A 25880-nucleotide genomic window follows, 5' to 3' on the forward strand; every position below is an offset into this window, starting at 1 on the left:
CCTCCCCTGTGAGTTCAAGGGCAGACTGGGCTATCTAGTGAATTTTAAGAGAGCATCAAACACTGTGTGGCCAAGAATGATTTCTAATTGCCTCCCCCTCCTACCTCCACGTCCTGGGTGCTGAGATTATAGGTATGCCCCACCACACCTAGTTTTTATGGTGCTAGAGACCGAACCCAGGGCCATATACTTATCAGGCAAGCCTTCTGTCAACTGAATTATATCCTTAGCCCATGATATACTAATTTTTAGGGTTTTTTGTTTCTGGTTTTGGTTTTTCGAGACAGGGTTTTTTCTGTATAGCCCTGGCTGTCCTGGAACTCACTCTGTAGACCAGGCTGGCCTCGAACTCCAAAATCCTCCTGCCTCTGCTTCCCAAGTGCTGGGATTAAAGGTGTGCGCCACCACCGCCCAGCAATATAATACTTTTTAACAGCCAACCTCTGAGTGTAAGGTATGTTGTACCAGTGTTAAGGGCAGAAAGTTTTGCCTCTTTTCAGCTTAATCACCACACTAAATCTCAGCTTCCTAGGTCAAATAGGGTGGTGTCTGTAAGGCCCTGAGCATACTGAGCACATTGCGAGCTGACTGGTCCTGTCACATTATAAGAGGACGCCATTAGGTATATGAGCTTAGGGTACTGGGGCAGGCCTGAGTATGATCAGTACTTGGGGTAGACTTGCAAATGAGAGAATGAACTGAATTTGGTTTGGAGTTAGGAGTGGGGAGATGGCAAGAGTTGATCTCTGCTGAGAACGGCTTGCTGAAGATGGAAAGTTGAATACGTATCACCTCAAGGGAGAAGTAGTATGTAAACAGGCGAGTAGGATCTGCTGTGAGAGCTGCAGTGGCAGGGCCCATGGGGCTTGGGGATGGGGTGTGTGTGAGTGTGTGTATGAGTGAGTGTGTGTGTGTGAGTGTGTGTATGAGTGAGTGCTTGAGTGTGTGTGTGTGTGTGTAGGAGGGAGGTGACTCACTTTTCAGAGTGTTGACCTGGGTTCTGAAGGTGAAGTGTTGGTTTGCTTAGCTTATCCTGAGGGAGAATGGGAGGAAAGCACAGCCAGGAGGTGATGGAGAACCAGAAGTGATGCTGATTGCCATTTGCTTCAAACAATACTGATACTGAAACCGGCTCTAGCACTGTAGCCCAGTCTGTCCTTGAACTCCTCCCTTACCCTACTGACTGCTGTGTTTATGAGTAAGCCACCAGTCCAGATTGCCCTTTGCTTTTGAAACCCGCTGGGACAATGCCAACCCTCCCACCAAATAGCCTCATTTCCCTGCTTAGCCAGCAGGGGAAGCAGAAGAAGTACTCAGGGGCTGGTGAGAGTCTGTGGTATCTATGGCCCTTGACCAGGCTAGGGAGCTGCCTTGACTGATCTTGCCAGTGCCTGGTCTCGTGCCGAGGATGCCACTTAGTACATGGTTGTCCATTTTCACGATCCTGAGCAGAGCAAGTTGCAGTATTTGCCTTTAGCCAGCTTATAACTATCTCAGAAAACCAGCACTGGGTAACTTAGTGCTTGGGGATGGCTGTGCTGTTCTTCGATGCATGGGAAGCCTCTAGAGAGGGAAGAGATGTGGCTGGGAAGCCCAGTGAGCAGATCCCATAGCAAAGAGGCCTCAAATCAGGAGGCCCGGGACACTGTCCAAGACCAAGCATCTGGTACAAGTAGCCACCCAAGAAGACACCCAGCTAGCTGAAAGAATATGGGTTGGCATAGTAGGAAGTGGCATTATTAGGTCGGTCGGGTCACACTGTGCTGCTGGGCAGCTGGAACTCCAGCCAGAGGGGACTGTAGCCTAGGTCACGGGCTGCTCTTCACTGCTTCCACACCTATTCTCTCTGTCCCAGCCTGAGCATCCCCCAGTGCTGGCTGTAAGGAAGTGACCATAGAGCAGCGAGGTGCTTGTAGAATGTAACCTAGAACATGGTGTTCCCTGCTGAAGATCCTTTTGATGCCTCCTTTTGAACTTGAGACAAAATCTCAGAGCTGTAGCCTATACCATTTTCGTTGTCATGCCCTGCCCCCCTCGCCAGCCCATCTTCCCTGAGACTGTAGTGTCTGCTTGTCCCCTAACCTGGAACACTGTCTGGATACTGACTCAAACTAGCACTTTCCTTCCAGTCACATGTCTCCAGAGTGGCCTTCCTGACCACCCAGGCTAGCTGATGTCAGTACAAACCTTCCCGACCAGCTCCTTCCTCTCTGCGTCGATCTCATTAGCATGCAGCCAGCACCAAGGCAGGAGAGTGTTTGGTGTCAAAGGGCTCACATGCAAGTGTGGAGCATTAGACAGTAAGTCCAACAATGTCAGACAGGAAGGAATATGTATCTAAAGGACATAAACATAGGTCAGGAGGGCTCTCAAAGGAGGTAGCTGAGGGACAGGGAAAACCAGGGTCCTGAAGAAGGTGTGTTTAGTGAAGTATGAGAAGAGATCGGAGGAGGCAGGGCCTCAGGTTGGCTGCTAGAGTCAATGCTAAGTGTTGTGTGGTCCCATCAGGAGTGGGATGGAGTGGTCTGACCTGCACTGGGGTGGGTAGATATCCAGGAGTCAGTGTTAGGGAGCTGTTTAAGCCTGAGCTAGCTACAGAGGGAACTGTGTAAGCCTAGGCCTGAGAGACAGTGGAGCACAGCTTCCCAACAAAGTAGCTCTTGCCAGGCCATTGCTGTTGGAGTGCCAGCCTAGGAGAGCTGCTACCAAGCAGAGGGGCCAGTCAACAGACATGTCCTGAAGAAGGGTATGGTACATCAGAGTTCTAAGACCTGGACATCCCTCTTCCTATGTCAAATCTGTGCTCCTGCATCTCAGCTATGTGGACTTCGTGTGTAAAGCTGGGGAGGTGAACTGAGCATGCTAAGAGCACCCAGCAAGAAGGGCTCTGGGAAACTGTGGACAGAACCTGGCCTGTTCTCTCATCTTACACAGGAGGAAGCAGAAGGCCAGAGTGGAAGTGACTTGCTCTAGGGCAGCAGCAGGTGGTAGCAAAACTGGGGTTGGGCACAACTCTTTTGACTCTAGCTAGGCCTTTCTGTGATAACACAAATGGCTGTCTTCCCTCCATTCCTGTCTCTTCTGCAGAGGGAGCTAGGGTTCCTTTGGAGTTCTACCTTTTCAGCTTGCCACTGAGCACCTACTGTGCTTGGGCAGATGTGGTAGGAGATAGAACTATGACAGCTAACACTGCTTGTTGTGATGCAGGGTGCAGTACAATGGGTCCTGGTGGCACATGGGTCTCTGTGATGCTGCTTCTTAGAGTGTGTTGACAACAGGTCGAAACTAGGGTTGGAAGTAATCCAGAGTGGCCTCAGAGTTGGTGTAGAAGACGGGTCTGCTGTGGATAGAGAACTGCAGGCGTCTTGGGGGTGGGGGGGGGCAAGCACAGTGGGTAAGTGTTACACCACCGCTGTCCTGGAAGGTGGAGATGAAGCTTTCTCTCGGTGTTCTTGGCTCTGAGATCCCTGTCTCCTCCCTCTGTGGATAATCAGCTTCCTAAGAATTGATCAGATGGGAAGCTGTAGGAAATGGCTTGGGACAGGGATCGTGTAGGAGTTGTGGGAAGAGTGGAGAGGAAATAGCTGCTTCCAAGCAGCAGGAGTGGCTCCCTTCAGAGACGGGGAGAGGAGAGGGAGGAGGAGGCAAGCGTGGTCTGGGCTGAGAATGCCAAGCAGGATGGAAGCTGCTGTAAACGGCTGAGTCCTCTATAACTCTCGCCGAACCCGGGGATGGGCAAGGCTGGCTGGCCGGACTCAGCCTTTCTGGGTTAACAGATGAGGTACTAGTGGGAGTGCCAGGCCATGCAGGCCAGAGGCCAGTCTGGTGTGTCTTCTGTGCTGCTTATGTCTTCTGTGGCCTGGCTCTTCACATTGGAGACCAGGGTCTGTTATGAGTACTGGGTGTGGCCAGGCACCCTGTCTGCACTGGCTGCTTTCACCCTGCCACAGCTCCCAGTAGATCCCAGTTTTAGTGCGGGCCTGACTTTTGACCCTGTTTTGGCCTCACTGTCAAAACAGCAGCTGAGGCTTCTGGTGAGTCTGGTTTCCGTTGGTGGCTGAACCACAGTACTGATGTCCGGCAGGAGGAGCAAGTGGGTCCCACGTTAGAACTGAGGAATAAGCTGCCCATGAGAGCTGGGGTGGTTCTGCAGGTGGAGAGTCACGGCATCCTTCTCTGCAGCCCGTCTCCGGTCGGCACCAGCTCTACTGTATGCCAGCTCTGTGACTGTAGGGAGATGACCTGACTTCGTGGGTGTCTTTTTAGCACCCTCCTATGTATTTAATTATGGAGTTACATGCCTATATACTGTAACAAACACGCATAAACTTTATGTGTGTGTGTGTGTGTTATGTAGGTAATCCTTAAATGTGCCATTTACAATATGTGCATTCCCATGAACTACCCAGGTGAAGATGCAGGGCATCTTTGTGCACCCTGGTTTCCTGTGGGCTCTGGTCTATATTCCCCAGTGCCCCTGGAGTAACCCCTACTCTAACATCTATCATCTTGGTTAGTTTTATATGCTTTTTTTTTTTTTTTTTGAGATGGTCACATGTAACCCAGGCTGACCTCCTAACTAACTAGCTGGGGATGATCTTGAACTCCGATCTCCTGCCTCTTCCTCCCACATGCTGTTTCACCTGTCTTTGAATGTCAGATAAAAAGAATAGTATAGTCCCAGCACTCGGGAGGCAGAGGCAGGCGGATCTCTGAGTTCTAGGACAGCCAGGGCTGCACAGAGAAAGCTTGTCTCCAAAAAAAAAAAGAAAAAGAAAAGAAAAAGGAAGAGAGAAAGAAAAAAAGAGAGAAAGAAGAGAAAAAGAAAGAAAAGAGTAGTATAATAGGGGCTCTTGTGTTTGCGCCCTCTGCTGAGCATATTGTGAGAGTCCTCTTTGTTGTCACATTTACCCAGGGTTTGTTCTTTTCTATTGCTGACCGTATGTATGGTTGCACTGTGGTTGGCTCATTCTCCTGTTGATAAGCATCGAGTGGCTTTCCGTCTTTTTGACAATTATGAAGAAAGCTGCTTTGAGCATTCTTATACTCCATGGGGTTTTGTGGGATTTAAATGAGATAATCTATTACAGTAAAGTGTTTAATATTGAATTATAACTCAGAAAAACTGTCCCCTTGGTGGGGTTGTGCATTTTTTATTTTTATTTTTTTATTTTTTTTTTTAGAAAAATTAAGACACCATTGTGTCCTACTGGGCTTTTCTGTATAGTGATGTGAACTATTTAATAAAAAGTTGACATGAAAAACATGCTCAATGGGGCTGGAGAAACGGCTCAGCAGTTAAGAGCATTGACTGCTCTTCCAGAGGTTCTGAGTTCAATTCCCAGCAACCACATGGTGGCTCACAACCATCTGTAATGGGATCTGACGCCCTCTTCTGGTGTGTCTGAAGACAGCTATAGTGTACTCACATACATAAAATAAACAATATTAAAAAGCTCAATGTTGCTGCTTATGTTCTGTTTGCCTGTCTTAGACAGGGTCTTTTTGAATAGTTTTGGCTGTCCTTGAACTTACTATGTTGACAAGGCTGACCTTGAAGATGCTGAAATTAAAGGCATGTGCTACGTGACCAATGAGAACAGTGTGATGTCGTGATACATGTATACAATATATACTAATCAGATCAGGGTTGTTGACATACAGCCAAACACCTTTATGTATAAATTTTAAATTAAAAAATTAATCATAAAATATGGATATATAAACTAAAAAGTTGATTTTATAAATCAAGAGTAGGCCAGTGGTTACCAGAACCTAGGAAGGGTTAAGTGGGAGAGGCACAGAGGCTGACTGGGAGCATTTGGACAGCTTGTATGCACGCATACAATGCATACTAATTGTATACAAATGTCTATAATATACTTATCCAGACAGCTGGATACATGTGTGCGATATATACTAATCAGATCAGGGTTATTGGCATATTACCTCAGATAGTTATCATTTCTTTGTACTAGGAATACTGAAAATCCTCTATTTTGAAATATTGGATTAGTTATTAGCAACCTTGGGGGTGTGGCTCAGTGGTAATGTGTCTCTTATGTAAGGACCACAATCCCCACAGAAAAATTGTTACCTACCATAGTTATCATTCCTTCTGTCCACTGCCTGCTGTCCAGCTGTACCCTGTGCCCAGTCAGCCTCTGCACCCAGGAAGGCCCCCAAACCAGCAAGTGACATGGCCAAAGCCAGCCATCGATTTCCTGCTTAGCTACTTCCCTTAGAGTCCCCTCGGTGAGCCTGAGCTTTCCTCTGACCTGCTCACTTCCTGGGTGTGTGACTTCCTCAATGGCCACTGCTTCAGTTGCCATCCCAGCCCCTCGTCCCTGGTGTAGGTACCGTGGTACCTGGGACTTTAGGCACTGAATGTGCACAGCCTGTGCTCTTAGAAGGCAGAACAGAGGTGCAGGATTTGTATGAGAGATATTATCCTGGTCAATCACAGCAGCCTGGGCTTCTGCTTGTCCTCCAAACCAAAGAAGCTAAACTGAGCCTTCCGTTCCCCTCCTCTTAGGCAGACCCCCACAGGCCTGGCTTTGAATATTCTATCAGAGTTTGCCTTAGAGGCTGATCTGCACGGTCTGTACCCTTGTAGCTCCTAGAGAACAGGGAAGCAGGCACCTCCAGATCTGTGTAGACTACAGCCTAGGCCAAGATCAAGAACCTGGAGGCAAAGCTGACTGGGAGCAAATCACTGGGGCCTTAGCCTCACTCGCCTAGCCCTTTGCCGGGAAGTGTTTGCACAGTGCCAGACCAGGTGGGCCCTACTCTCTTACATGTTTAGCCACCGCATTTGGTACCAGGTACATAGCTCGGAAACGCCTTTTTGTACCCTGGCTTCTGTCCTCTTTTGTGGCCACAGCCTTTTATAAAAAAGGCTTTGGTGATGATAATCAAGGAGCCAGGCAGGCCTATCTGGGAGTGCCCTGTTGGCCCAAGGCGGGGACTGAGGAGAGCCCTGGTATCTGCTTTCAGGGTGAGGTCTCAAAGTGACACTTGTCCTGGTGGCAGTGGTGATAGGAAACAGGCAGTAGGCACCAGCAGCTCATGGTCCAGCCTCAGCTTACCTGGCTCCCTGTTAGGTTTTGCCTACACATCTCAGGTGCTGCTTCCCTCACCCTGTGTGGTAGAGAGCGATAGCCTCACTTTGTACATGAGGACCCCAAAATTCAGAGAGGACAGATAACCTACTTAGGAGGGCGGTGAAGCTGGATAACTTTGAATCCTTGCGGGGGTTGGGTGGGGGTTGGGGGAGAGGCCGGGACCAAGCAGAGCCAGGACCAGTGTCACTTCTGAAACAGGGAGCTGTGGCAACCTGGATTCAGGATCTGGGGCTCCCCTTACATGGTCCTTATCATGGTGAAGCTTCAGTTGGTCCTGTGGACCCTCTGAGGCAGTCCAGGTTGTGACTGGCTTTTGGATCATTGAGAAACTTGTCACCCAGATCATTTTCTTGTTGGTGCAAATGGGGAACTGTTAAGAAACATATTTGTGGCCGGGCGGTGGTGGCGCACGCCTTTAATCCCAGCACTTGGGAGGCAGAGGCAGGTGGCTTTCTGAGTTTGAGGCCAGCCTGGTCTACAGAGTGAGTTCCAGGATAGCCAGGGCTACACAGAGAAATCCTGTCCTGAAAAACCAAAAAAAAAAAAAAAAAAAAGAAAGAAACATGTTTGTGGGTGAGCAAACATGGGGTCACTTCTGGGTATTAAATCTAGGTTGGCCTCACCAGCTGAGTGGTCCTGAGCCTCTGGGAGCCTCAGTCTCCTTCATTTGTGGTGGAAATGTGCTCCAGGTCAGCGGGCAGCTGCGAAGGCTCAAGCCTTCAGTGACTGCCCCTCATGACCACCAGCATCGCCATCCCTTGAGGAAAGAGGGGGCGAGGACACTGAGCTGATTAGAAACAACACCCCACCCCCTAGTTTCCAACTCTTTGCGTCCTGCCCCCTGGTGGCTGCTCCTTCAGTCTGGATGCCACAAGCATCTTTGCCCTGCCTCAGGAGGCATAAGTACCCTTCCCCTGTAGACTGCAGAACATACAGTTAATGCAGCACCAGCCGGAAGCCAGTGCTGACACAGGCTCCCTTATCTCCTTCCTGAGCCCATGCATACACTTAGGGGTTGGCTGACTGGCAAGCAAGTAAGCAGGGAGGCAGCTTTCATCCTGGCTGGGACCCTTGGGCCTCCACACTTGGCTGAAGGGATCCCAGCCTCTAGCCTGGCACTCATTCCAGAAGACGGGTATCAGCAGGAAACAGTGACCAGGCCTGGCATGATGGCAAAGCTTGGCCTCTACAGCTGAGTAGCCCTGGGATCAAGTACTAGTCCCGTTTGCTTCCTACATATGTCATTTGAGCGAATTCTTAAACTCTGAGCCTGCTGGTGGGTCTACTGGAAAATGGAAATAGTAGTGTCTACCTCACGGCCCTGCTGAGGCTAAATGCCTGAGGCTTGCTGGTAGTTCTGCCCTTTGGTGGCAGTCTACAGCTAGAGGGTACACTGTCATGTTGCCACCTCCTCCACAAATCAGTACATGCTGGAATTAAGCAGAGACTGTTAGGCCAGACCCAGCAGCGCTCCATTCCTCTGTGGCGGGGTGGCAGGTAGCTCCTGCCTCACCCCAGGGTTTATCTGTATTGCTGTGGGTCATAGAGGGGCTGAGGTTTAGAGTGGGCCAGTCAGTGGTCAGCCTGGGAGCACACAGAAGAGTGAGAGCTGACAGCAAACTCCAGCTGTTGTTCACTTCCCACACTTCCTGTTCACTTCCCACACTTCCTGTTCACTTCCCAGCAGGACAAAAACCAGAACCTCACTTTTCAGGCAACATGGCTGGAGACCGTGGCTCTGGAGTCAAAAAGACCAGGTTGAAGCTCCACACTAAGGCAAGGAGTGGTGCTGCAGGTCTTTAATCCCAGCAGAGGCCAGCCTGGTCTGCATACTTAGTTCCAGGACAGCCAGGGCTATGTAGAGAGACTTTGTCTATAAAACAAAACAAAGCAAACCTCCTAACCTTTTTTTTTTTTTTTTGGCCCCTGAGTTTCCTCAGTGGCGGCATGAGGAGAGTATACGTCAATGGGCTCAGGAAAGGACAGTTAAAATAAAACGCAGCAGAAGCGGTTTGTGGAGTTGTTGCCACATTCTGCGTGAGGATGACTTTCAACACACACGAGCCTGAGTGTGTGTCCAGCTTTGCTCCCATTTTGCTTCATGACCTTGGCGCAGCCTCTGCCCCCCTTTGGGCCTAATTTGTCTTATTTAAGCGGAGATTAGATTGGCTGTCTCTTCCTTGTTTCCTGTAGCATCTTTTTGCTTCTCTCTTCTAAGGAAGGATCCTGGACTCTCCTGGCTTTGGGTCTAAGACCTGCTGTTTCTTCATTTCTCTGCAGTGCCCTCTACAGCATAGCCTTCTCTGGTCATGCTTGTCTCTTATCCATCCAGTTACTGCCCCTAGAGGCCTGAGTGACAAACTGCCCCCATTGTCCCGGGATAGGAGTGTGGGGAGGGACAGGGAGAGGTCCTCAAGCATGCCTCTCACCAGTCTACCACCATCCTGGATCTCAAAGTGGGGAAGGTTTTCAGAACATGGCCTGTGGTCCCACGCTCCCACTACAGCTACCTGCAGGGACTCCGCTACCCAGGGCCCGGGCATTCTGGAGCTTTTGCAAAGCCTAGCACATCCACAACTCCTGTGACCTGTGCTTGCTCCCCATAACGAAGTTTTATGATTTTACAGGTTACGAGGAACTGGTTCCTTGGGGCCTCTAGAAGGGTTTTGCTCTATAGCCTCCTTCCATGCCCTTTGTGGTTCTTGCGGGCAGGCTTAGCCTGAAAAACTGTCAGGCACTGGGTGCTTGTGTTGTGCTGCCTGTGAGTGGAGCACAGGTCTCCTGGCTTCTGGCTCCTTCTTTGTAGCTATATCCTGACGCTGGTGGTCTATTCTGGGTTAGAGGTGAGGTGTGCAGAGTTGGGATAGTGCCCTTAGCTGACTATTTTGAGCTCTTTGGCTGCTTAGAACAGCGCTTCCAGGTGGAAATGGTTGTGACTTCCACTTCCCAGGTAATGAACTGAGTGAGAGGTTATGTACCTGGCATAAAGATGTGGCTAATCAGTGGCCGGAGAGCATCCTCCCAGCCATGGGGCCTCCCTGATATATCACTGGGTTTGGGTTGAAAGTCTGACTGGCTCACTGCTTGTCCTCATGGTTTCTCCCTCCTCAGCCATCTTCACCAGCCCCTGCACCTTGTACATGAGTCCAGTCTGCAGGCCCCAGCGTGCTGGGTGCCCTGCTGTAGAGTAACTGCTCCTAGGATAAGCTGATTTATTGACCCTTGAGTCCTTGCCTCTGTAGGGCCTGACACGGAGCTGGCCTGAGTTTTCAGAGGTGCCAGGCAATGTATGACCTCTGTTCCAGCAGGAGGTCAGCCCCTCCATGTCTGTATCTATGTTCTACTTCTGTTGAACCCAAGTCAGGCGGGGCTAGTGAGAGTCCCAGCTGCAGAGAAGGCCAAACTGTTCGAGTGGACATCAGTCTCCCTGTGTGTTTCAGAGCACTCGGACCTGTTGGCTTCCTGGCTTTGAATCCTGGTTTCTACCTCTGAAAGCAGAACATTTGTCAATGTGCAGGTCATGTTCTTCTTCCTGCTGCCCTGAGCCACCCACATTGCCACTACCAGCAGGAAAGGAAGGGCAGGAGCTTAGGAAGGCAAGGTTTTGTTAAGAGCACCCAGTGTGTAGCTAAGCCAGGAAATGCAATCCAGGTTTCTGCTCACTGGTGTGGGCCTGGCTCTGGCCCTCTCTCCCTCTAAATATAGCTCTAGTCTCTCAAGGCATCTGAATGGGGGGTTAGGGTCTCCCCACTCTGCTCTGGTATCATGCAGGGGGCGTTGCTGGTCTCCCTGGAGCCTAGACTTCATGACCATGTGGCCAGACATCTCTCTGAGGTTCCAAGGTGCTGAGCCTGGGTGGTTGGAGCCCTGTAGGCTCTCTTGCCTCCGTGGATTGATTGAGGCTGTGCTCACGAAATGATGTTACATGGCCTATCCCTGGGTGGGCCCTGGGCTGGGAGGCAGCACGCCTGGTTCTCTTTCTTCACACTGCCTCGGCTTCTTGTGAGAACCAGAGAAAGTGGTGCTTGGTGCTCATCTAACAACTTCCCCTCTAGCCTGTGTTGTCATGTGATCCCAACAGAAATGCTCTGCCTGTACCAGCAAACTGCCCCTCTCCATTCTGCCTATGAGGTGTCTCTGCTCTCACTGGTAAAGCACAGTCCAGCTAGAGTTCAGTACACAGAGCCAGTTGCTAGGACAGATAGGAGCCCTTAAGTGATTAGACAGGCTCGGCAGCCAAGCTTGATCCTTATCATTACATGTCAGGCTCTGAGCTTGGTGCCAGAGAGTCAAAAGTAAGAGGTCATGTCCCCTCCTTGCCTGAGGTGAGGAACTTGCTTGTGGCCTCAGGGGGGGAAACAAATTAGCCTTCTGTTCAATGTGACCAGACTCTCAATACAGGGCTGTGTGTCTGTCTCTGTAGGGACTCCCCGAGACAAGGTGATCCACTCTGACAGTGCATTCATATCTATGGTCTCACGTGATCCTGAGAATCACCTGGAACAGTGATAAAAGCGAGAGATAGTCATTCACAGATCAGTAACAGTCGAAGACAACTGTGCACCAAGCACTAGTCTAGGCGCCAGGAGCCTGAGAGCGAGGGTTGACAAGAACCTGCCTTGATGCAGCTCTCACTCTGGGCAGGGAAGGAAGAAGGGCTGGGCACATAGGCTGTCAGGAAGTGACAGGTGCCACAGACATAGTGAGAGCTCTAGACTGGAGGAGGACCTTCTGGAGGAGGTGGCTGGGGGGACCTAAAGGAAAGAAGAGAAAATGAAAATGCTATCAGTCTTGCAGAGACAGAGGGAATCAGGGAAAATAAAGGCTCTGAGGTGCAATCAGCCAGGAGAGGTGCGGGGCACGGGAAGCAAAGTCGTGGGGGGGGGTGTTGTCTCTGCCTCCCAATCCTGACAAGGTTTCTCTGTGGTTCCCCCGGTTGTCTTGAAACTCACTGTATAGACCAGGCTGCCCTTGAATTTAAGACCTACCCACCTCTGCCTTCAGAATGCTGGGATTAAAGCGTGCGCCACCACCTGAGTCTCTCCCTTTCAAAAACCTGTCTTTTGTTGTTTGTTTGGTTTGGTTTGTTGAGATGGTTTGTCTTGCTGTGAAGCCCTGGCTGGTCTGGAAATGACTATAAACTCAGATCTGCTTGTGCACCATGCCCACCTTCCCTTGTGAAGGTGGCTCCTCTCGCTAGCACAGGAGGAGCCCCACGAGTGCAGTGGATGGAGGAGACTGAAGGATCCAGCTGCAGCAGGTCCCAGCAGCAGTCACAGTGGCTTGGTTCAGTGAAGGGCTAAAGTCACAGGTCTAAAAGGAAGAGCCAGCTGCCCCTGACTGGTGGGAGGTGGGACGTGAAAAACGCAGAGGAATCAGAACGATTCCACAGAGGGGCATGAGCAACTGTAGGAGAAGCAGGGAGAGGGAGTTACCAGTTAGAAGTTGCAGCTCCTGGGCTGGTGAGATGGCTCAGCGGGTGAGAGCACTGACTGTTCTTCCAAAGGTCGTGAGTTCAAATCCCAGCAATCACATGGTGGCTCACAACCATCCCTAATGAAATCTGATGCCCTCTTCTGGTGCTTCTGAAGACAGCTACAATGTACCTGTTTATAATAATAAATAAATCTTAAAAAAAAAAAAAAGGTGCAGCTCATGCCCCCTAGCCACTCTGCAGAGCACCCTGAGCATCTGAGCACATTCCTCCCTACTTGAGCTTCTCAATTATTTTCTCACCACTGCCTCCTCCCTCTGCTTCTTTTTCCTCCTCTTCTTCCTTCTCCTCCCTCCACCTCCTTTTTTTTTTTTTTTTTTGGAGTTCTAGAGATTAAACCCAAGGACCTGTATAAGGTAGGGAAATGTTTCCTGCCTAGCTGTGCCCTCGGGCCATTTTCTCTTTGTTTGGCTAGTGTCTTCTTGAGATGCCCAGAGTAGCCTTGGATTCTGCTCTGTAGCCCAGGTTGGCCCAACTTGCCTCCGCTTGTCAAGTACAAGCCTGCACCCCGTGGCTCTCACCGATCTCTTTCTTTTTGGCCTTCTGAGAGGTCGCCAAAGTGCTCAAGTTACAAGGTGGCTCAGAGCCTTCTCAGCCACAGCTGATGTGTGGCAGGCACATGACAAATCCTGCAAGCTGATCTGTGAGGGGCTGAGGGCTGTGGCCGGTCTTTTCCTGAGTAAGCCAGTGCCGCCCTAGTCTGCTTCCTTGCAACTCTCTGGCAACCTGTGTGGCAGCCGAAAGTGAGGCACTGTGACTCACTTTCTGCAGGGGGTTCCTGGGAATGGTTGTCTTTGTGCTGAGTCCTTTTTGCCACTCCTATGCCACCTTGCCATCTGTGTGCGAGTGCAAGCGCTATGGGGCACGCACAGTGCCTTGAACTCATTGTGATGCTTCTGAATTAGACAGGCCCCAGGCAGAGAGGGCTACTTAGGAGCCACGGGTATTTGGTGTAATCAACTTCCGTTCTGTCTTGTGTCTACATTTTGCAGACTGTATCTTACCCCACCAGAAAGAAAAGAAAATCCACAGCATTTCATGGCTCTAACATTTCTAACAACAAGCATTGAAAGGTTTTGAAACTTGAGAGCATTGTTTCTCCATAGCCCCCGCCACACCTCAGATATAAGGCACAGTAGCTTGTGGAACTCCCACCACTGGCCCGAGACAGGCCAGGCCCACACTGGGGTGACTGTGGGAGTGAGAGCTCAGCTGGGCAGCCACACATAGAGCAGGCCATCAGGACTAAGGTACAATGACTTGACACTAGATCACTTCCAGATTTTGTGTAAGCTCCAACATTTGCTTTCCTTCTTTCTCACCTCAAGGTTGAAAGCAGAGGAGCCAAGAAGAGCGTCCTCTGCCAGGAATGTCATTTAGATGTTTCCACTGTCAGTGGTACCATGGGGTAAAGGTGCGTTGAAACCAGACACCAAGGCCGTGCGGTGATACTGCCAACGTTGGCACAGACAAGGCCTGTGTGGGACTCTAGGTAGAGGGTGTCAGAGCACCAGCAGCTGCCCTTCACTCTTGGGAACTGCTCTGTTGCTATGGTCTGGGCACAGCCATACTACCATAAGGTATCTCCATAGGTCGAAGTGTGAAAGATGACTAGGGTCCTCCTGCGTCAGTTACCCCAAACACTCTGTAGTCTTGACCTCCTCCTCCTCCTCCTCTTCCTCCTTCTCCTCCTCTTCCTCCTTCTCCTCCTCTTCCTCCTTCTCCTCTTCCTCCTCCTCTTCCTCCTCTTCTTCCTTCTCTTCTTCTTTTTCTTCTTTGGTTTTTTCGAGACAGGATTTCTCTGTATAGCCCTGGCTGTCTTGGAGCTCACTCTGTAGACCAGGCTGGCCTCGAACTCAGAAATCTGCCTGCCTCTGCCTCCCAAGTGCTGGGATTAAAGGCGTGTGCCACCACCGCCCGGCTATGCTTTATTTTCAAGTGTGAGAATAGAGTCCAACACCTTCTAGCATGCTATGCAAACTCTCCACCACAGAGTCCCAGTTTTTCATGCATTAGTTAAAACAATAAATTTAAGTTTTAAAATTATGTAAAAGGGGCTGGGGAGATGGCTCAGCTTCAGTTAAGAAGGCTTGCTGGCTGGGTGGTGGTGGCACACGCCTTTAATCCCAGCACTTGGGAGGCAGAGGCAGGTGGATTTCTGAGTTCGAGGCCAGCCTGGTCTACAGAGTGAGCTCCAGGACAGCCAGGGCTATACAGAGAAACCCTGTCTCGAAAAACCAAAAAGAAAAAAAAAAGAAAATAAAGCATAACAAGAGAAGCTGAAAGGTTTGAAGGTCTCCAAGTAAACTCAGCGCAGGGGCTGGGCTCTGAATCAGCAGAGACTGACAGGGAGATAGCACACACCGTTTTAAATTATCATGGACCTGCTTAAAGTCACCACAGCTGTTCACGGAAAGAAATCAGTGTGTATCATGCGCATGGTCCCCTACCAGCCCTGAGACTCAGGAGCTAACTGACCTGTCCCACAGCCCCTGCTCCCCGTTCCAAGTACTGAGGCTGCTGGCCGTTGAAGCCCTCCTGCTGTCCTACACTGCCAGTTCTTTCTCTTGTCAACACTCAGTGTTTATTGCAGTCCTGGTCCCTGTCCTTCCTTTCTCCCTGTGTGAGTCATCGCCTGCCTCACTGCAGGGGAACTCATTGCCTTGTGGCTTTACAGAGAGCTCTGGTGACTGGAGGCCCCAGGACAGCAGAAGCCTACACACACACACACACACACACACACACACACACACACACACACACACACTGAGACTGAAGGTCGGAGGCCTGGCCTAGTTTGGGAAGACCCTCTGAGGCCTGCAGTGTCAGCCTGCGTCCTTTTCCCTTCCAGCTTCATTTCCAGGCTGGCAGCAAGCCTTAGAAGCTCAGAAGGCTTCAGAGGTCATTGCTCTCTGCTTGTTTGTCCATACTCTCCTCCCCTTTGAGAGGAACTCGTATGACCTTTAGGAAACTCCCATGATCTCCTCAACCATGTTTTCCTGAGTATCCTCCTTTTAGGGCTCAGGGCTGTGCTGGGATGCCTGGCAGCAATGTAGAACACCCCTCTCAGTTTGAAGTAACAGTAGATTCAGTCTGGAGTGTGCAGGGAGGGCTTCCTAGAGGAGGTGACTGGGTTTTGGGAGGTAGGTAGAAGTTCAAGATGAAGCAGAGTTCCTCACTGTATATACAGAAGCCAGACTGGGAAACTTCTGGCAACTGGAAAGAGGGATTGGTGGAGGTAGAAGAGTAAAAACAAGAAAAAAACAAAGGCACAGTTCTCTGCATCTAGAACAAACAGCCTTTCCCATCCAGCCTCCCAGACATAACTCCTATCCTCACTGTGGGTTCCTCCTGGCTGCAGGCTGCCAGTCCTCTCCCACTTGCTGTGGCCCATCTCTTTGTTCTGAGGTTTTATCAGCTGCCTCTGCCACATCCTGGGATAAAGGTGCTTCTGTGTCCAGCCCTTGGATTCTCACCTGACGAGACACAGAAACAGGCCCATCTGTAGTGCGCTCCATGAGCGGGCAAGCCTGAAGACAGGCAGGGCCCGTGGTTATTAGAGGGCAGAGCCAGGCCTGGAACTGCCTCTTGGCTCCCTGGCTCAGCCTTCTTCCTCCTGGCCCAGCACCACCAGCGTGTTTTCAGGTAGATCTGCAGCTGTTCTGTTATGTAGACTTTATTCCTGGAGCTGGGGCCCTATGTGTCCTCCTTCCCCCACAGCCTAGAAAGTCTCTGACGTATGGATCCAAACAAGAGACAGCTGCTGTATGGAAATGCTGGGGAGAGGCACAGAGAGAATGGCAGGGGTGGTTCCTGCCCAGGTACTGGGAGCAGATTTATTTCTGACTGTTTCTGTGGGGGAGGCATACTGGAGACTTGAATTCTTGTTCTGTTGATCCTGCCAGGCTTAGATCTTATGGCGCTCACGAAACTGGCAACTAGGAGACCTAGACTGTAGACTGTAGTGACGGCCCTTCCTGGTTTCGGAGCCCTGTCAGGTCACTTTGCCTCTCTGATCCTTTCTTAGCCATCAAGCGAGGATCAGGTGAAGGCTGGAGCCCACTCCTCATATCACTACAGAGACAGGGTTTCTCTGTGTAGCCCTGGCTGTCCTAGAACTCACTCTCTAGACCAGGCTGGCCTTGAACTCAGAGATCCACCTGCCTCTGCCTCCTGAGTGCTGGGATTTAAGGGCATGAATCATCACAAATGACCTTGTTTTTTTTTTTTCCGTGTGTGTGTGTGTGTGTGTGTGTGTGTGTGTGTGTGTGTGTGTGTGTGTGTGTGTGTGTGTGCAGAAATGCTGAGAACAGAACTCTGCAGGAGAAGTCAACATTCTTAACCACTGTGTCATCTCGACAGGCCCAGTTATTTATGTTTGTTTGTTTCTTCGGTTGTTGCGGTGTTTGGGACTGAGTCCACCAGCTGCTCTCATGCTAGGCAAACCCTTCACTCCCGAGCTACACTTTGAACCTGTGCATTTTATTTTTTATTCTCTGACGGGTTCTCATCTAGTTTCTGAGGAGGCACTAGGCTTGCCCCGAAGTCCAGACAGCCCTGAAACCTGTACTCTCCTTTCTGCCTTAGCCTCCAGAGTAGCTACAGTTATAGGCAGCTCCAAGCTGCCCAGTTTAGGAGGCTCTTTAGAGAACACGGGCCCTGATCCTTAGGCATTTTTGTTGTTGTTGAATCTTTAAAGCCCAGCTCAACTGCCCTGCTCTGGGAAAGCCACCTGTTCTTTTTCCCTAGCACTGCTTTGTCTCAAGAGCTCAGAGACCGCCTGCTCTACTCCTCCCTGCACTCACATCTGACAGCTCAGTCATACCTCAGTCTCACGGAGTTAACGCTCTTTCTGGGCTAGAAACCAGGAACTTGGATGGGTCTGAGGAGTTCTCACCCTTGGGAGCCTTCAGCCTAGCAGTGGGCAGATGTGCAGATGTGCGGCGTAGTGGACCATGATGGTGTATTTATGTTACACTCAGCTGAAGGAAGTTTTACTTCGTTTATTTATTATTGTATGTGTGTGCATTGATATGGGGGCCACCCCACCTGTGCGTGTGTAGGGTCAGAAGACAACTCCATGTGATCGCTCCTCTCCTTCCACGTTTAGTAGGGTTCCAGGAATTGAGCTCAGGTTACCAGGCTCACACCATAGCACTCTACCCACAGGGCCATCTCGTAGACCTTGATGAAAACTTTAATAGAGTGGCTGCCACGCTTTATTGTGGACATCAGCATTATTTGGTGATTTCCCCCTGCTCTTTCGAGATTAATTCCCACTGAGTTGCTCAGGCAGGCCTCAGCTTGTGATCCTCTTGCCTCAGGATCTCAGGTGGGTCAGATTATAGGAAGGCACTGCCAAGCTTGTTCATGGCTGCTGTTCCTCACCTCTGTCTTCTCTTCTACTGCGTCTTCTTCTACCCATTGCTCTGCTACAGGTGGGCAAACTGAGGACAGGGGCCATCAAATAACTTGGCAAGACCACCCTGCTGATCAGTGACTGTACCCCGATTGCGACCCAGTTTGCTGGCTGTGGAACACAGTATGGGTAGCCACTGCTACACAGTCCCCCGAGGGTCTCTCTGGAAACCTGCTGCGGCAGAGGCTGAATCTGAACTACTTTTGTTCTGTGAGTCCCACAGCTGAGGTGCTAGTGAGAAATCGTGTCTGATGAACTCTGACCTATCGCCCTAACGGGTGGCAGCAAAAACTGAGCTCACTGCTTAGTTCTTAGGAAGCTGCCTTCAAAAGCAGATGGTCTTCAAGAGAGCCGCGAGAGAGCACAGGAGCTGTGCAAGGACTTCCCTGGGGAAGAAGGGCTCATGGAAACAACTGGCTGCCTCTGGTCTTCGGGGAACTGCTTTGGGCCTCCTTAGCCCTGGGTGGGTCCTCTGGGAAAGCAGCGTAGCCTGAAACTAGAGGTGATGCTGCGAGTGACTAAGAGCAAATTCCACATATTGGCTGTGGGAATTTGAACCGAGTTGCTTAACCTTTCTCTGGCTCAGTTTCCTTGTCTATAAAACTGGGTCCCCTTATAGCCATGGCAAGGGGCAGATGAGGTCCCAGGGTCAGTGCCGACACCCCCCCCAACAGTGTCGCTGTAGCTTCATGTGAGGCGTTGCCTCCCAGTGCTGTGCTTGAGCCTGCCTGTGTGCTTGAGCCTGCCCGTGTGCTGGGGCTGTGAAGAGGGAGATAAAGAAATGGAATCCCTGTGCAGTGAACCAAGGCATCCCCTGGGCCCCGGCCGAACTGCAGCCCCAGAGCAGCCCTCAGCCACCACCCCATCCCTGGTGACCTAACACTGGTATGCCTCTGAGGCCTCTCTACCCAGCATTCCTCCCTAACTTCCCAGGCCAGAGAGGCCTGTAGGAAGTGGAACCAGGAACGTGGATAACCATGGGCAGTATGGGACAGGCTTGCCAGTTCCACTATGCCCACCCAAGCAGATGGAGACAGCTTGAGAAATGTGAATAAAATGTTTTCGTGGTGAAGGGTAGAGCAGCTGCAGAAAGCCTTGAGAGTTCCCAGTCAATCCAAAATCCGGTGACATTTCTGTCAGCATGCATTGGTTTACACACATGTTCAGATGATCACTTACACAGGAAGGAGTGAGTACCCCACTTCTCCCCCAGCTATTTCCCACAGAGAGGCCAGCTGGGAGCTATTTTCAAGGGTTTGTGCAAGGGATGTGGAATTCCACAGTTCCTGCATCACTCCTGGTGGACAGGATGCCTGGAAGGACAGCATAGGGCTGGAGGGACCACTGGGCTTAGAGCACATACTCTTGTGGAACTGGTTCTGAGGCCATTGACAGGTCACTTGCTCTCTCTGACCCTCCACATTATGGAGAATTAAATGTTGTCTGAGGTCCATTCTGGCTCCCTTGTCTCTAGATCTGATTCAAATTGTGTCTGCCCTACCCGAATTCCGTCGTTGCTAAGTCACTGCTGCCGCGGTCTGCGCCCTGGAGGGGCTTTTTCTTGAGATCTTGCCTCAATGCTGGCTTTTGTCACTACAGCAGGTACCCCATCTGTCATTCCTGCCCCCTTCATTACAAGTGTCAGCTAGTTTCCTGTGTTTCAGGACTCTTGAGGGATACAGGGTGGGGATAACCGGAATCAAGGCCTTAGGAGTGGGGCACGCTAGGACAGATCTCAGGCAGGCCTTGGGAGGGGAACATGTTAGGATGATCTCAGGCAGGCCTTGGGAGGGGACACACTAGGACAGATCTCAGGCAGGCCTTGGGAGGGGACACACTAGGACAGATCTCAGGAAGGCCTTGGGAGGGGACACACTAGGACAGATCTCAGGAAGGCCTTGGGAGGGGACACACTAGGACAGATCTCAGGCAGGCCTTGGGAGGGGACACACTAGGACAGATCTCAGGCAGGCCTTGGGAGGGGACACACTAGGACAGATCTCAGGCAGGCCTTGGGAGGGGACACACTAGGACAGATCTCAGGCTAGCACACTCCTTTCCCTGAGGAGGCGCCCTCCTGATAGACTCCCTCCCTCAAGCACTTTCCAGGATTGTGCCACCCACTGCAGGCAAGAAGCCAAGAGTGAACAGATCTAGTCCTTCCCTGCAGCCTGTGCTCAGCCTAGAGGCTCCTCAGGCCTGGAACCCCTGCAGAAAACTAGGAAGCAGGACCAAACAGGAGTCGTGGTAAAAGTGGGAAGGAAGAGTTCCAGGGACACGCCTGTAGCCCAGGTGCCCTGGGAGCTGTCTTAAGTAGAAGGCATGTTGCCCCTTGGTCATAAGACCCCCAAGCCCACCCTGCCTTCCAAGAGCTCCAGTTTGCCATCTGTCCTGTAGGAACACCAGCTGTCCACCTGCCATGGAGGACTCATTTTCTAGAAAAGCATGGCCATCCCCATGAGCTTCTCACACAGGTCCCCAGTGCCCAGCAGAGCAGGCTCAGAGAAGATACTAGCACTGCGGCTGATGCCTGAGAGCTCCTTACCCTAGACTCCTGTGCTAGAGCGGGACCCTTCCCTGCAGAGCCCGGGCCTATCCTCTGCAGCATGGGACCACCACCAGACTGTCAGGACTGAGTGATGGCACGTGCTTCCAGCACAGTGCCGGCTTGTGGGACATCCTCAGGAACAGCAAACACCCTTCATTTATTCCTACACACACCCTCTCCAGGTGGCATACCGGCTCACTGTCTGGCATTTCATGGGCCAGGACAGTTCTGTGGATTTACTGGTAAATACAGAGGATGAGAGGCATCTTCCAGCCTTCTTCTGCTGGGTAGAGGTGGAAGCTCTCCTCTGCTTCCTCTGGACTGGCTCTGGCACATCTGCCTTCTTCTAAGGCGGCTGTTGTTGACTGTACAGAGGACCCCAGACACTCAAATCTTTGTGTGTGTATATATGTGCTTACATGTGTGCCATAGCCTGCTTGAGGGATTGTAAGACAACCTGTAAGAATTAGTTCTCTCCGTGTGGCCCCAGGGATCCAGCTCAGGTCATGAGGCTTGGTAACAGGTACCTGACTCCCGGAGTCGCTTTACCAGTCCCTAGAGCTGCATTCTTGTCCTTGGGAGCTGCTTTCCTGCCCACTAGAAGAATTAAACTCCCTTAACCTTAGTTGGTCCACTTTCCTATGACTAAGTACACATTCAAAGAGAATTCTTAAACTTTTAAACTCGGCTTTAGAGGGTTGCATTTTTTCTTTTGTGTGTGTATGTTTACATTGTATGTGTATGTGGGTTTATATGTTTACATTGTGTGTGTATATGTATATGAGTGTGTGTTTACAGTGTGTGTGTATGTGTGTGTTTACAGTGTGTGTTTATGTGTGTGTTTACAGTGTGTGTGTGTGTGTTTATGTGTGTGTGTGTGTTTACAGTGTGTGTGTTTATGTGTGTGTGTGTTTGTGTGTGTTTATGTGTGTGTGTGTGTGTGTTTACAGTGTGTGTGTTTATGTGTGTGTGTGTTTGTGTGTGTTTGTGTGTGTGTGTGTATTTACAGTGTATGTGTGTATGTTTATGTGTGTGTGCGTGCTGGGATCTGAACTAGAATCCTCTTGCTGGATGGGTCAGCACACACTTTTACCCACTAAGCCATTATCCCCGCCCCAGTTTGAGAGGTTTTAATCTAAGCCTGAGCAATCCTCTTGCTTTGGGTGTGTGGTGAGGCAGTACTGGGGGCAGCACAGGGTGGAACAAAACGCTTAACTCATGAACCAAAGAGTAAAGAGAGCCAGGGGAGAACCTTCTGTCTCCCCTTGAGGGACACAGTGACCTAAAAACCTCTCCTAGATCCCACCTCACAAAGGCTCTGTCATCCCTCAGGTGTTATTAACCCTTTAAAACTCCAGATATTGCCGGGCGGTGGTGGCGCACGCCTTTAATCCCAGCACTTGGGAGGCAGAGGCAGGCGGATTTCTGAGTTCGAGGCCAGCCTGGTCTACAGAGTGAGTTCCAGGACAGCCAGAGCTACAAAGAGAAACCCTGTCTCAAAAAACCAAAAAAAAAAAAAACCCAAAACTCCAGGTATTCAAAAAATTCAAGATCCACAGTGTAGCAGGCCCTATAGTCTCCTCTCCAGAGCAGTGCAGATCTCTGCCTAAGGCGCAGCAGCCTTGTCTCCACTCTTTAGCTGGTTGCCTGACCTCTGAGGGTACCAGGGGACAGGGGGATGGCTGTGGCTTTAATGCTGTAAGAGAAGGAGGCACAAGAGAGGAATTTCTGTCCTGCCCTAGGCAGACAGGATGGTCAGGGAAGACCTGGAAGAGGAGGCAGCCACACATTTGGGAGCCCATCTACTGGAACAAGGAGGGGCTCATTTGGGGCAGTCGCAAAGAATCTGAACATTAGGAGCTGGGAAGGAAAGTGGGACAAGAGCTGCACCTGCTGGCTGAACACTGGTGTTATTGGGAGGCTCTGTGACCTAGGCAGCTTTTCAACACAAGAAGTGACTTTTGAAGTAGGAACATGAACAAAGTCGCTTTGAGATTTCTTCCTACCCTAAGACCCATGTTTTTCCCGACTATGTTAGTGTCTCTGGGAGCTTGGCGTCATGTGGGGACAGTAGTGCTTTCCTGGTGCTGCCTGGGTCGGTACTGAACAGAGGAGGAGCTTCGCCATAGGGAGAAATGTCCTTCCTTACCACAGCTCTAGGGATAATGATGGCAGAGATCTGACCAGGCAGGTCTAGAAGGTGGTGGGATATGTGCCATCCCTGTGTATCAGTCAGCAGGTGTGTGCTGAGCTCCTAGGTGGCCTCAGCCCTGGGCAAAGGCCTCACTACCTTTTGGCCAAGTTAGCTTTGGGGACTGAGTACCCAGCATGCATTTGGTTGCTCAGGTCTTCACCCACCTTCCTACTTCAAAAGCAAACCAAAGAGCTCATAGGGAATATGGGGTTCTGACCAAACCCGGTATCCTCAGAAGCCTGGGGTGGCCTTAGCTTAGGCCACAACAGAGGATGGCCAACACTGCCTGGTGTCTGTAAAAGCACGCCTCAGTTATACACAGCTGCCTGCTGCCTGCAAGTCTGGGGCTGGAGGTCGCTGAGTGTGTTCTGCAGGGGTGCAGACCCAGGCCTGCTGTCCCCATGTTTCTCCTGGCACTGATGTTCCTAGATTCTCCTGTCACTCTCATGTCCCCACTTTAATACCATTGTCAGCCTGCGGCTTATACACCTCCATGGCATGGAGCCTGCCGCCTTCCCCGAGACAGGATTGTTAAGATTGTGGGTCTCTGTGTGGGACGTAAGTCAGGTCCCTGAGCATGTGCCTGAGAAAGTGCCATGGGTTCAAGGTAGCTTGATGCCGTAGGTACTTTGCACCTTGATCATCAGTTTGATTTCCACCTGTCAGAGGCATGCAGCGCTGCTGCTGTGTAACAGGCAGTAGGTGAATGTTCTATGAAAGCATCAGGTCCATGGTGGCTCAGCAAGTAAAGGTGCTTGCCGCCAAGCCTGAGGACTTAAGTTCAGTCCCCTGGACCTGGTTGAAGGAAAACCACAAGTTGTCCTGTGATATCCACTCATGTGTCATGGTACATGCATACATGTGCAAATGCACACACACACATACTATAAATTTTTAAAATAATTATTTTATACCACAGCCCTGTGAAGCTGGTATTATCCCTTCCGTTTTACAGGCAAGGAACCCGAGGCTCAGAGAGTTAAGAGAGCGGCCTTCTGAGACCAAGCCTGTGCACCTCTCGCCAGCTGCTCTCCTGGTCCCCAGTCCTGTCCCCAACCTTCTGTTCTTCTGGCTCCCCTGAAAAGCCCACGGCCTCCCGTTCTCTCGCCCCTCACAGGTTTCCATGTGATCCCCACCATCTCGAGCATCGTCCCGGAGAGCTGCCTGCTGATCGTAGTGGGGCTGCTGGTGGGGGGCCTGATCAAGGGCGTCGGAGAGACGCCCCCCTTCCTGCAGTCGGACGTGTTCTTCCTCTTCCTGCTGCCGCCCATCATCCTGGACGCAGGCTACTTTCTGCCCCTGCGGCAGTTCACGGAGAACCTGGGCACCATCCTCATCTTTGCTGTGGTGGGCACACTGTGGAACGCTTTCTTCCTGGGTGGCCTCCTGTACGCCGTGTGCCTGGTGGGTGGCGAGCAGATCAACAACATTGGCCTGCTGGACACCCTGCTCTTCGGCAGTATCATCTCCGCTGTGGATCCCGTGGCTGTGCTGGCTGTTTTTGAGGAGATCCACATCAATGAACTGCTACACATCCTTGTCTTCGGGGAGTCCCTGCTCAATGATGCCGTCACTGTGGTGAGGGGTCAGGGGCCACACCACACACACATGGGGCACGGGCACTAAGGTTAATAAAGATGGCCAGCGTCCCTCCGTGCTTGCTGTGTGTTAGGCACTGCTTTGAGCACTGGAACATGGACAACCTGAAGAGAGATGTACTTTCTTAACCTTACAGAACTAGAAACAACCCACAGATGTTAGACAGCTTACTAGAATGTGGCGGAGCTGAGGTTTGAGGCAGTGTGCTTGGTCTGTTGCCCTCCAGGACCTGAGCTGCTGGCCAGTAGGTCATTTGCTTCCTGGCCAGCTTCCATTTGATGCTGTGCTGCACAGTTCCTGGGCCTCTTTGTGCCTCAGTTCATAGCCCATTTAATCTCTGAGGAGGCTTTTAGCTCTTGTGTTGGCTGTTTAAGACTTTGGTGTGTGCAGGGTTCTGGGCAAAGGAAATGAAAAGGACTCTGTCCTGGAACCTCTAGGACATGGTGAGTGAAGTCAGTAGGCCTGGGCTTAGTGCATAGTTTTGTTGTTTGTTCATTCGTTTGGTTGGTAAGTGTTTGGTTTTTTGCTTTTTTTTTTTTCCGTTTTGAGACAGGGTTTCTCTGTGTAGCCCTGGCTGTCCTGGAACTCACTGTAGATCAGGCTGGCCTCAAACTCAGAGATCTGAGTTTGAGTGCTGGGACTAATGGTGTGCATCACTGCCACCTGACTACTTGTTTCCCTGTGACTTTAAGTGAGAAATTCTTCCTCTTCTAGGCCTCTCCTTTGACAGGTTTCAAGTGACAGAGTGGCAGTGCTATTGTCTAAAGGCTGGGTGGGGTTTCCTGGGACTCCTATAGGAATCCAGCTTGTTCATGTGCAGCTGAAGTTTGGGTGCCTAATTTGAACCACCCCCAGCTGAGCCTAGATAAGCATCCAGGTTGACCTACAGGAACCAGAGGTGTGCTTGAATCGAGTTGATAACTCCATCTGTGTGCAGGTCTATGTTGTCTCCTGACGGTGGGTGCAGTGCTGATCACGTGGCGGATGCTCAGGCATTCCCAGTCTGAATGCATGCTACCTTCTGTGCAGTGCTGATCACGTGACTCTGAGGCTCTGTCACGGTTTCTGGTGCTGTGGCACAGCACCATGACCAGAAGCAGCCTGAGGAGGAAAGGGTGGGCAGGAACTACAGGCAGGATCCTGGAGGTAGAAGCCGAAGCAGACACCCTGGAGGAGCGCTGCTTATTGGCTTGCTCAACCTGAGTTCTTGTACAACCCAGGACCAGCTGCCCAGAGCTGGCAGACTGTGATCACTCATGACATCCCTAAGCCAGAAGTAAGGTTAGCCTATGGTGGAGCACACTGCTGCTGAGGCCCAGCCTGCCTCCCAGAGCTGGGATCCACTGGTGCATTTCTGACAGCCCTAATTGGGCCCTTTTCTTTCTTTCTTTCTCTCTTTCTCTCTTTCTCTCTTTCTCTCTTTCTCTCTTTCTCTCTTTCTCTCTTTCTTTCTTCCTCTTCCTCCTCTTCCTCCTCTTCCTCCTCTTCCTCCTCTTCCTCCT

The 25880-nt window shown here is 51.0% G+C and overlaps 1 protein-coding gene across 3 annotated transcripts in view; it reads left to right on the forward strand.

The window, feature by feature from the left end:
• The window catches only part of Slc9a1 (solute carrier family 9 member A1), a 54257-nt gene that overhangs the window by 17999 nt on the left and 10378 nt on the right, over window positions 1–25880 (forward strand). The window contains exon 2 of one of the 3 annotated variants that reach the window (XM_031378971.1): window positions 23735–24357. The exons of 1 other annotated variant lie outside the window; for it this stretch is intronic. Coding sequence is in view for 1 of the 2 variants with exons in the window: in XM_031378970.1 (XP_031234830.1) it covers window positions 23897–24357 (461 nt within the window). In the remaining variant the exon portion in view is untranslated. The remainder of the gene's footprint in view (window positions 1–23734; window positions 24358–25880) is intronic. One more of the 3 variants, XM_031378970.1, reaches the window with a different exon arrangement.

Source organism: Mastomys coucha, unplaced genomic scaffold (assembly GCF_008632895.1).
Source record: "Mastomys coucha isolate ucsf_1 unplaced genomic scaffold, UCSF_Mcou_1 pScaffold18, whole genome shotgun sequence".
Lineage (NCBI taxonomy): Eukaryota > Metazoa > Chordata > Mammalia > Rodentia > Muridae > Mastomys > Mastomys coucha.